Below are 12,165 nucleotides of genomic sequence, written 5' to 3' on the forward strand. Positions count from 1 at the left end.
GCCCGATGCGCTACTGAAGTCAAGCAAGATTTTTCTTCACTGACATGATAAACTTTCTTATCGTCTTTACCTACTGCCTTTCGTACATACACATATTGGGGATTGCAAATGGTTCGGCTGGGAATGGCGGAAAAGAAGGGCACCATAGGAATCAGGCATATTTTAGGATATTCGCCCTTGCGGTTCAACTAACGCACAAAATCCCGCTCTAGGTCCCCAGAGTGGGCCTTCTTCGGCAAGGGGGCGGAGCTCTGGGGCTGGTTGGCGGACGCAGGACATTGCGAGCTGCGCCTGCGCATTGCAGCGGTCCTCGCATGCTGGCCGGAAGCACATGTTGGGGCTGGAGATTCCTGGGCGTGGAAACGGGGATGGAGGCCCAGAGCGCGGGGACCGAGGACGGCTTCACCCAAGTCACTCGCAAGGGTAGCCGGCGGGCGAAGAAACGGCAGGCTGAGCAGCTGTCCGCGACGGTGGAGGGCGCGGACGCGGCCCGCATGGACACAGAGGAGGCCCGGCCGGCGAAGAGGCCCGTTTTCCCACCCCTCGCCGGGGATGGATTCCTGGTACTAGCGGGGACCGTGCGTGAGGAACGGGGCCGGGGCCAAAGTTGGGCCACGCCGGGGCCTCTGGGTGATGTTAAAACTGCTGGTTCTCTTCTTAGAGAAGTGATTCTCCTGAACGAAGTTTATTTCGTTCATTTAAATCTTTTTGTGGAAGAGCTGTCGTTTTGCAATGCCCATCACCTTCCCTCGAGACATCTCCCAAGTTGTATGTTCTTTTATTGTAGAATGGGAAAGAAGAAACCAGGAAAATTCCAGTCCCAGCTAACAGATACACGCCATTAAAAGAGAACTGGATGAAGATATTTACTCCTGTTGTAGAACATTTGGGACTTCAGATACGCTTTAACTTGAAATCGAGGAATGTAGAGATCAGGGTAAGCAGAGTGTCAACCATTTCCAAATGTATTAGGGTTTCGCTTTCCTACAGGGATGAATAGGCTTCTTTAGTGGTAGTTACATGGGTGTCATGCAGTTTTCTAAAACAGTGTAGTGAGCTCGAACTTCTTGAATGTCTTTGAAATTTGTATTCAACCCATGTATTAATTGAATTCATAAGGTGGGCCTAACGTCATACCAAAATATTGGCCATGCCTGTACATGTATCTTATGATGTGTTCTGTGTTAAAATGAGAGAAGGCTGAGTAAAGAGGTTGTCATAAACAGAAGCATGTAAATAAGGAGCAAAAATGCTTGTTTGTACACACACACATATTCATTTCGTGGTGTTAGTTCGAAAGTTAGTATTAATTGACTTTGGTCTTCTTTTTCCGGTGCCAGTTTTGTATTAGAATCAATGACCAAAATTAATTCTGTCTTCCATTTTAAGGGTTCTTCTACCATCATTAGGACTGCTGTAGACTCATCTGTGTTGAACTAGAATAATGCAGTAAAGCAGATGCACTGCTCTGAATAGTTGGTAAAGTTTAAAATCTAGCACTTGGCAGTAGAACTCCTCTTTGTTCCCGTCACTTTCATGCAGGTTTTTGTGCCAAAACACCTTGTTTCTTTAAGGGTTTCCCTTCATTCCTCTAGATGTCCTTTGCCATCCCTTCCTCTGTGCCAGTGCCGGATGCATTTTCCCGCTGACCACACTGCTTTTTACTATGATATTCTAGTATCTTCAAAATCTCTGAAGGGCAAAAGTGAATTTTCACCTAACTTGCCTTTTAAATAGGAATTTAAGTCCCAAGTTATCTCATCATCTCTTTGAACATATTTATGTCCTTACCATGGGGGACTTTGCTGTCTGAAGGAGGCCCTCTCCTCTGTACTCATTCTGTTCCTGCCTCAATTCCAGCCCTCTTTCAGGGTCCAGCTCCAGGGCTTTCTAATTAGGCTTTGCCCGAGTTTCAGGGTCACGTGTCCCAGCGGCATCTGTTTGGATCCCACTCACACCTGTTGGGCCTGCTGGAGGCCATAAACGTGGTGGTGCTTTAGCCCTCGCTGCATCTTATTAACCATTAGGACCGCCCTGCGAAGTGGTTCACAAACCCTATCATTTAGATGTGAGGAAACTGAGGGTCAACAGAGTATGTTAGTTGGGGCCCCTGGTGGCTTAGTTGGTTAAAGCTTCTGACTGCAGCTCAGGTCATCATCTCAGGGCTCCCGGGTTTGAGGCCGTTAGTTCTGTGCAACAGCACAGAGCCCGCTTCGGATCCCCTGTCTCCCTCTCTCTCTGCCCCTCCCCGGCTCTCACACTCGCCCTCTCAAAAATAAATGAACATCATGAAAAAAAAGTATGTTAGTCAAAGTCGTTCACTAATAAGTGAATCTTGAGGTGGGGCGGGGACTTTTAGGACCTCCTACTCTGACCTTTTTATTTTACAAATGAGAAAACTTAAGACCTGCAGCATGTATGGGACTTGCCCAAGGTCACATATAGGATTGGAACTGGGGTCTGGTTTTAATGTGCCATTACACAACCTTGTAGAGTTTTAAGTTTGTCAAATATGTGGTCTCCTCAAATAAATTGTGAGTCTCCCTGGGCGAATGGAAGTGACAATTTTGGAATCAGGCTTGTATTGGAATTTTACCTTTTTTACATTTTAGTACTTTAGTTTTCTCAAATGTAGAGGTTTTTATATTAGTCCTCAGGGTCGACATGAAGATTAGAGCTGCTGTATGTAAGCACCTTTGCGGTGCGTGTCATTTTTAGTGGTTGGCTATGAATAGCAGCTATTTCTGCAATTATCCAGTAAAGCCTTTGAAGACACGATGCCTGCTTAAACTAACATTCTTGGTAGTTAGTGCTGGAGTTAGTGTTTTGGGAGACATCAGCATATAAAGATAGTTGAAGTCAGGAGATTAGATCAGAAGTCCCAGGAAGACTGCATTTGAGGGAGAAGAAAAGAGGACAAGCCTGGGCATTGATGGGATAGACCAGGGACAGAGGTCCCTCAGGGTGTGGACGGCTGGGCTGCGCCAGAGGAGATCTTGTCTTTACCCCAGAGTGAGAGGGAGTATAGTCATTTGGCAGTTTCTGTCTAAAGCTGGAAACATTTCCTTTTGCAAATTATTATTTTCTAATTGAAATTTTAGTTAGTATAAGATTGGTTTCGGGAGTAGAATTCAGTGATTCGCCACTTACAGCACCCAGAGCTCATCATCATAAGAACCTCCTTAATGCCCATCACCCGTCTCGCCCACCTCCCGCCAGCCTCCCTCCATCAAGCCTCCAGTTTGCTCCGGGTCATTAAGAGCCTCCGTGGTTTGTTTCCCTCGCCTCTCCTCCCGTCCCCACATGTTGATCTGTTTAGTTTCTTCAATTCTACACGTGACTGAAATCACACGGTATTTGTCTTTCCTGATTGACTTCATTTAGCATAATAGATTCTAGTTCCATCTGCATCATTGCAAATGGCAAGATTTTCATTATTTCTGATGGTTCAGTAATATTCCATTCTATTCATTTTTTTAAAACTTATTTATTTATTTTGAGAGAGCACGGGTGCAGATGGGGAAGGGGCAGAGAGAGAGACAATCCCAAGTAGGCTCCACGCTGTTAGCACAGAACCCCACGTGGGGCTCTGTCTCATGAACTGTGAGATCATGACTGGAGCCAAAATCAAGAGTCAGACTCTTAACCTACTGAGCCGCCCAGGCACCCTCTTTCATTATATATTATACCACATCTCTCCATAGTTTGGCTATTACTGATACTGATGCTGTAAACATTGGGGTGCATGTACCCCTTAGAATCTATTTTTGTATCCTTTAGGTAAATATCTAATAGTGCACTTGCTGGATCATAGGGTCATTCTGTTTTTAGGAGTTTTTTTTAGTTTTGGGTTTTTTTTTTTTAATGTTAATTTGTTTATGAGAGACAGTATGAGTGGGAGAGGGGCAGAGAGGGGGACACAGAATCTGAAGCAGGCTCCAGGCTCCAAGCTGTCAGTGCAGAGCCCAACGTGGGGCTCCAACTCCTGAACCATGAGATCATGACCTGTGCCAAAGCTGGACGGTTAACTAACTGACCCACCCAGGCGCCCCTATTTCAGTTTTTTGAGAAGCCTTGCTGCTGTTCTCCAGAGTGGCTGCACCATGTGCACTCCCGGCAGCAGCGGAAGATGGTTCCCCTTTCTCTGTCTCCTCATCAACGCCTGTTTGTTACTGTCAGTGTTAGCCGCCTGACAGGTGTGAGGTGCTGTCGTCATGGTTTTGAGTTGTATTTCCCTGATGGTGGGTGATGTTGAGCATCTCTTCATGTATCTGTCAGCCATCTGGACGTCTTCATTGGAAAAGTGTTCATGTCTTCTGCCCATTTCTTAACTGGGTTATTTGTTTCTTGGACGTTGAGTTTGGTAAGTTCTTTATAGATTTTTGAGTAAATTAGACCTAGCACTTATCTCACCAAAAACTGGGTAATAGGGAATATATTGGGGGACGATGGTGGAAAGGGAAGTTTTAATAACGGGGAAAGTCGGTCCAAGTGTTCTGTTAGAATATTATCTCCAGTCTTAATTTGTACTTTTTTTTAAACAGACTTGTAAAGAAACCAAGGATGTTAGTGCTCTGACAAAGGCAGCTGATTTTGTGAAAGCCTTTATTCTTGGGTTTCAGGTAGAGGTGAGTGATTTCATAACATCTGAAATAGGGGCTTAAAAATACTTAAAATGAAGGTTTCAATGGATTTGGGCTTTTTTGAAAATTTGAGTTTTCTAGGTCTACAGTTGGTAAATTTTAACTTAGTAGTCATTCTCAGATATCTAAGTGGAAGGGCTTCACAGCATTTATTTTTATGTTCTAGGATGCACTTGCCCTCATTAGGCTAGATGACCTGTTTCTGGAGTCCTTTGAAATTACAGATGGTGAGTGTATGGTGGTCTGTTACTGTTGCGCTTTTGTAAAGCTGACTTTGTATAGTATGTGTCTCTTAGCTTTCTAATAGCATCATTTGACCTATATTATTAGCAGGTTTTAAAAATACACAATATATGTCTTGTGTGTTTTAGTAAGGAAATTTAATTAATGGTTGGACTTTTTTTTTTTTTTACTTTTATTTATTTTTGAGAGACAGAGTATGAATAGGGGAAGGGCAGAGAGAGAAGGAGACACAGAATCTGAAGCAGGCTCCAGGCTCTGAGCTAGCGGTCAGCGCAGAGCCTGACATGGGGCTTGAACCCACAAACCGTGAGATCGTGACCTGAGCTGAAGTCTGACACTCAACCGACTGAGCCCCCCAGGCGCCCCAGTGGTTGAAATTCTTTATGGAATGGGTTATATGCTGGAATGGCTTCCCTCCTGAGGTCTTGCTTCTCTCATCTAGTGAAGCCCCTAAAGGGAGACCACCTGTCGAGAGCAATAGGAAGAATCGCTGGCAAAGGAGGAAAGACCAAATTCACCATAGAGAATGTGACACGGACACGGATAGTTTTGGCTGACGTGTAAGTATCTGATCGTGAGAAAATTACTGTCATAATTTATATTTGATCTTTTGCTGGTTTCAAGAAGTCCTAGAGATTGTGTTTTATGCATAACGTTACTACTGAGTCTTTGTCAGTATATGGTTCTGAATGAAATACTTCGTTACTTTGAAAGCAGATTGTTGAGAAGATGTTAGAAATTTTTGATTTTTTCTCAATAATAATGTTTAGAATTACTGTTAATAGTAGTTTTGTGACAGGTGAAGATTTCAGTAGTATCTTAGGGGACTGTTCAATCAGTAAGAGAGAGCAAAGGTGTTTTGAATGCCATTGTGACTTTCTTTTTAAAGAAGTATATGTAGATAAACTTTGTAATTTAAAATTATATATAAAGGCCTTTGCCGCAAGGACAGAGAGTGTTGCACACTGGATGGGAAACGAGAGAGCAGCTATCTGAACAGAAAGAGGAGGAGCCCGGCTTAGAGTAAGGGCGCAGGGAGTCAAGCCGGGATTAGCCCTGCCGGGGCTGCTGCTGCTGCAGTGCGGGCCGGGGCTGCTGGCAGATGGCGCGCAGATTACATAACGCCACGGAGTTGGGAAACCAAGCAGTTGACCGAAAGTAGGAGGGGTCTGCCTGCTGCTAAACCTAGAAATAATTTTATTGAAAATCATACTGTCTTTGCTCTAAACTCAGGGGCTCACTGTAATTTAGAATTTAAATTTTAGACTCTGTTTTACAGTCGAGGGTTAACAGTAATATCGCGTTGATGGCCCTCTTAAGTGGAAGACAGGTGTATTGTCGTTTTGATCTTCGTGACATGAGCCTACAGTTGGGAGTATGGAGCCATGGGGAAAGCTTTTTTTGAACTAGAAATTTCAAAACGTTTTGCAGTGTATACCACATTTGAAAGTATCCTGTGTAGTCCTAAAAACTTCTTGTTAATTTAGAAATCTAAAAAGTGTAACTGATTTGTAACCAAAGTATGAAGTTACTATGATCTGTTAAATTTTAAGCATATTTGTGCTACCTTAAAATTTACTATTGAACTAATTTCTTTAACAGCTTTATTGCAGCATGATTTATATACCAAAAAAATTACCTGTATTAATATCCTGTTCAGTGAGTTTAGGGGCAGATCTGTAGTCCTCTGGTCCCACCTCATCGCAGGCAATCAGTAATCTGCTTTCTTTTTATGTTTATTTATTTTGAAAGAAAGCAAACATGCGTGCCATGCAAGAGCAAGGGAGGGGCAGAGATGAGGGAAGGGGGTGCAGAGGATCTGACGGTGGCGAAGCTGGCTCCATGCCGACCACAGAGAGCCTGATGAGAGCCCAGTGTAGGCCTCAGCCTCACAAAACTGTGAGATCAGGACCTGAGCCGAAATTCGACCCCTAACCAACTGAGCCATCCAGGAGCCCCGATCTACCTTCTGTTGTGGTTTTGCCTTTTCTAGAAATTTCTGTGAATGAACATACACAGTATGTGGTCTTTGGTGTATAGCGTCTTATAATTAGCATGCTGTTTTGAGTCTCTCCGTTTTGTTGGGTGCGTAATTCCTTTTTATTACCAAATACTAATTACATGGATGTGTTGCATTTTGTTTATCCATTCACAGTTGGGCTGTTTTCAGTTTGGGGTTATTATAAATAGTGTGGCTGTTATTGAGTAACTTTTTTATGTTTCTGTATTTTTGTTACAAACTGAATTACATACTACCTGAAATCAAATGTACTATCTAGAGTTTTCAGTATAAATAGGCTAATTGGAAATCCACATATTTAACAACTTTTATTAATTTATTAATAATTTATTAATTATTAAAAAACTGTAAGGTGGACTAATATGCACCAATAAGGGTTGTTTTTGATGAGTTCCTGATAACCAGATAAAATACTGGATAATGTGAGCAAGGTAACTAAAAACTACTCCAAGTATATTCTGTATATCAGATGGGAAATAATGTTGCCTATAGGTCCTGAGATCCACGTTCCAGTCCAGCGGCTGCTTGGTAGCAAAACTACTCACACTTTATGTATTCTTGCTCTATTTCCTCCTCATTCTGCCTTATTGTAAAGAATTTTTATTTTTATCAGAGTTAAACATACACATACTTGAGCAAGCCCCAAATGTCTACCACCTACTTCCATTTCCTCTTCCTCAGAGGAATCAGTTTTAACTTTTAGCTAATTTTAAATTATTTATGTCCATATTTTCAAATATCTTGTTTATCTACCAGCTTTTTTTAGATTTACTGCTGACTTTCTACTATGAAAGATGAAAATTTAGCTTTCATCCCTCCCCCCACCTCCACTCCCTGTACTCAGCCTTCTCACATCGAGTTTGCTTCTCCCTCCCTCTGGGCCCCATATACTGAGGGTGCTGTAAGAGCGGTGCCCAGGATTCCCGGAGTGCGGCATCTGTGCTCGGTGTTTCTTCAGTCATTCCTCTGTCCTTCATGGCTTTGTTTTCACTTGAAAAAATAATTCCTTGTATCTATGTGCTTCCTCAGTAGTCACTAAAATTCAGTTAAGAAGCTGTCTGATGTATCTCCCCTTGGTGTATGGATGCAGCAGACATTGGAGAAGTCTCTCCCAGACCTGCTGCGCTCTCTGCCTGGTGCCCAGCGGGCATCCTGGGTTCTCCATTCAGCCTTGCCCCTTTGCTCTTTGATTCCCTTGGTTGTTGGATTCTTTTTCCTAAGTACTCCTTGTGGGGGTTTTATTTTTTGAGATTTATGTATATTGCAAAATGATTACAGTAAGTCTATTAACATCCATCAACACAGTTACACATTTTTTTTCGCGTGTGAAAACTAAGATTTACTCTCGGCAACTTTCCTTATAGCACGGTATTACAGACTGTAGTTGACATGCTGTACGTTGCATTCCTGGGACTCACTTATTTTATAACTGGAATTTATATGCTGTTTTGTGCTCTTTGACCCTCTTTACTCATTTCACGCATCCCTGAGTACTCCTTTAGTGTAGATAATCCAGAAGCTATTAGCATAGGAAGAACATCTTTTGAGAACTAGTTTTGAAGCTGTCCTGACTCCTAGCCAACTAAACAGTTCTGATCTAGAAATCCTTTTCATTCAGAACTCTGGAGACATTGCTATATCCTAGCTTCAGTGTTGCTATTGAGAAGTTCCATAGCCATTTTGATACCTGATTATTTTAGCTTCCTCTCTGGGAGTTGTACAGTCGTCTTCATCCATGGTGTTCTGAAATTTCATAGTGATGTGTGTTAGTGTGGTTCTATTTTTATTCAGCTTACAGGGCCCTTTCAAATTAGAGACTTATTTTCTATAGTTCTTAGAAATTTTCTTAAATCACTTTGGTTGTCCTTTTCTTTCCCCCACCCTACCTGGAATCCCTTTCTGTAACTCCCATCTTCTAATCCTTTAGTTTTCTTTACATCGTGCCCTTGATTCGTGGGTACACGAAACTGGCATTTCTGATCTTACTGATTTGGTTTTGTTTCTGCAGTTTTCATTTTTTTTCTCCCCACAGCCTCTGTTTCTGTAATGCTTTCTTCACCTTGCTGGTTGTAGCTTCTGTTTTATTGTATTAGATGCTCTCTTTGTATTCTGGTGATCCTCAGTGTGCTTGCCATCTGTGTGAGGCAGTAAAGAGCAGACTGGAAGCCCTGAGCTAATGGGGGGCCTGCGGGGTCAGGGGGTAGTGCGGGTTGACTGTAGGTTTCACTCAGGGTTCCTGCCAGGCTCTTTCTTTGGGGAAGTCCTAATGTCACTTTTCTTTTTTATGGGGCAGGACAGGGTCCCCAGAAAAGCCTTCTCCAGGCTCCTTGCCACTAGATTTGAAGCCAGGTTATGGAAGAAAGTGGAGGTCTTAACAGTCTGTGCACATGTCTACTTTGACATGCCCCGGTTTTTAACATGGTACTCCTACTTCACCTGTACCTGGTACCCCCGGTCCAAACACCACGTCTTTGACCTTTTCCAGGAAGCAAACCCTTTGCACTGTAATTTTGCTAGTTACAAGGGGTGATTGCCTGATTGCAGAGTAGGGAAGAAAACCTGGGGATCATCTTGAACAGACTTGGATTTTTACCCCAATTTCAGAAATGCCTGAGTATGTCTGGGCAAGAGGGTTCCTCTTGGTGTTCCTGCGGTCAATTTTGGTGTCAGTTTACTGATATTTTTTGGAAGATGAGCTCAAAAAGACAAACTGTGTTATCCATCTTGTTTGAGTTAGTCAGCCAGGAATACCCATTAGAAGGGTGACCCTCAGTGAGTAAAGAAATTTAGGTAACCTTTAGAAAGCTTTGCAGTTGAAGTCCAAATATTTTGATTAAATACAGTGTTACTTGCATTTGTGGGTGCCTCATAATCCTACCTTGCCAATGTGTAATCTTGGACAGGTTTTTTTGTTGTTATTTCTTATAAAGTTCCCTCATTTGTAAAATGGGAATAACATCTACCTAATAAAGCTCATGGAAGGATTAAATGGGGAACGCATATGGCAGATAGCATATAGAAGGCAGTCAGTTGACAGTAACCATCATTAAGAATCTTAAAAATTCTTGGTTTCTTAACATTTTTTTTTGGATTTTTACTGGGATATAATTTACATTCCACAATATTCCCCTTCAGAGTGGTTTTTAGTGCGTTTAGAGTTGTGCAGCCATCACCACCTCCTTTAGTTAATCTACATCGGTCATGATTTTCCAGAGTTTCTGGATTAGGGGACTTCTTAAGGAAATGTTTTTTTGCTGCTAACTTGCTTCACATTCTTTCTTGCAGGAAAGTTCACATCCTTGGCTCTTTCCAAAACATCAAGATGGCAAGAACTGCCATTTGCAACCTCATCCTGGGTAACAGCAATTTATTCCTTCAGTGTTTTCTCTGGAAAGGAAAGAACAGGGAATTTAGAACTCAAACCACATTTGCACATCAGTGTAGGTTAAGGGTGACGTTAAATATAGCAAGTAGAAATGGGGGTTGGCAAATGAGGGCCTAAAGAAAAATGGATTCCATCTGTTTGCTAGAGACCAGAAAGGGTTTGTTGGGTTATATTGCTTAAATCTTTGCTGCTTTCCCTTGAGGGGCAGCGAAAAGCCATTCCAGGTTTCAACAAAAAGGGAGCTGTTGATCACCGTCAGTTTAATTGATGCACTTAGTCCACTGTTCAACAAAATCAGTAACTTCTGTTAACAGGATTGTAGTAACTTGCTCTAGATGGGATTTTTCCATCAGTGCACAGAGCTGATTGACCAGCTTCTTTTCAAAATCAACAACTCCGTGCCTTTGACTCAGGATTTAAAATGTTTTTGGAATCGAGTATGGCTTAAGGTTCTTTTTGATTTGAGATCCACTGGAAAATGTTCTTCTCAGGGTTGTAGACTGCTTTCCATGTAGCTTCTACTTGTGAGTGTATTTGTATTCATATGTTTATTTTCCCTGCAGGAAATCCTCCATCAAAGGTTTATGGCAATATCCGAGCCGTGGCTAGCAGAGCAGCAGATCGGTTCTGATTTCAAATCAAGAGACCTACCCCTTGTCTTTGGACTCGAGAGGAAAGCCTCCCCCTCCAGACGTGATCACAAAAAACCATGTGAAGAGAATTCCAGTCACTGTAAACCTTCATCACTTCTGTTCTCACCCAGAAGCATAAACAGAAAGGTTTGGTAATAGTCACACACAGCAACTTTGAGGATCATTTCCATAACTGAATTTGGCACACTATACTTCTACATTAACTATAATTTGTCACTTCATTTTAAGTAAAAGATTTGCATCGTTTATAATTCTTATAGGAGGGGACTTTTGGCTTGAACAGTCCTGTGTGAGTTTTTCAACTTATTTATAAATTTGTAACTTTATAAATTCATAGACATTTCTTGTTTATGGAGTATAATTAAAAAAAATCTCACAAAACTGCTCTGAATCATGACCCTTAATACTGGGTGGTATGTGGGTTTTTCAGAATCAGGTCATAGAAGCAGCAGCTCAGAGACACTGTTGTGAACAAAGGCAGGCTAGCTAATCTTTGTACCTATTTTAGTTTATAAACTATAGTTTATAGTTTTTAATTTTAAAAACATTGCAACGCTAATGGTGAGGAAAGGTCTTTATTATTCAAATAAGCACTTAATAAAAGTAGCCAGACCTTAACAGTGGGCATATTTCTTCTAAATAGTAAAGGTGAAATATGGTAAAATAATGTTTTTACCAAGACTGTGTTTTACCAAGACCAAGACTCTGATGTTCTGCAAATGAAGAGATTGTTTTCACTAGTGTCTGCCTGTTTTAAGTATTTAACGAGCAGACACTAAGAGGTAGGTAGAATTCTAGACAAGTGAGGCTGTGAACAACGGATAGAAATGAATGCCCTTGTGAAGTTTTCGTTTTATTTCAGTAACAGGCAAGATAGAAGTTCAGCAAAAGGTAAATGCAAGGGAAGACGGGGGAGCGGGGAGCCACAGGTGTGCATGTTTACGTGGGCTGGCAGGGAGCGTCCTTGGGTGCATCGGAACAGACTGGGAGGCGTCACTGTGCTGTGGCTGGTGGGGGAGACTGCACAGTGGCCCCGGCAGAGGCAGCTGGAAGCAGAGGAAGGGTAAGTGGTAAAGGCAGAATGAGGGAAGGCTTTGTAGGTCCTTGTAATAATGACTTATGTTTTTAACTGTTGATAAAGCAGACTTATCTTACGGCTTGTAGTCTAATACCAAACATCAATTTATCAGGTTTTTTTAAACATCACAAGAATGAAAAAAA

At 42.0% G+C, this 12,165-nt stretch overlaps 1 protein-coding gene across 1 annotated transcript; it reads left to right on the forward strand.

Moving 5' to 3' along the window:
* Positions 1 to 288: 288 nt before the first annotated feature.
* On the forward strand, positions 289 to 11,335 carry PNO1 (partner of NOB1 homolog). The gene is made up of 7 exons (XM_029937497.1): positions 289 to 563; positions 788 to 937; positions 4,545 to 4,628; positions 4,810 to 4,870; positions 5,329 to 5,446; positions 10,192 to 10,262; positions 10,855 to 11,335. Exons 1-7 carry the CDS (start codon positions 315 to 317, stop codon positions 10,920 to 10,922), a joined length of 801 nt encoding a protein of 266 aa, XP_029793357.1. The 5' UTR covers positions 289 to 314; the 3' UTR covers positions 10,923 to 11,335.
* The last annotated feature ends 830 nt before the right edge of the window (positions 11,336 to 12,165 follow it).

Source organism: Suricata suricatta, chromosome 4, assembly GCF_006229205.1.
Source record: "Suricata suricatta isolate VVHF042 chromosome 4, meerkat_22Aug2017_6uvM2_HiC, whole genome shotgun sequence".
NCBI lineage: Eukaryota > Metazoa > Chordata > Mammalia > Carnivora > Herpestidae > Suricata > Suricata suricatta.

Coding starts and splice junctions, on each gene's coding strand:
- PNO1 (XM_029937497.1), top strand. CDS start 315: ATGCTGGCCGGAAGCACATGTTGGGGCTGGAGATTCCTGGGCGTGGAA. Junction 564..787: donor TCGCCGGGGATGGATTCCTG/GTACTAGCGGGG, acceptor CTTTTATTGTAG/AATGGGAAAGAAGAAACCAG. Junction 938..4,544: donor CGAGGAATGTAGAGATCAGG/GTAAGCAGAGTG, acceptor TTTTTTAAACAG/ACTTGTAAAGAAACCAAGGA.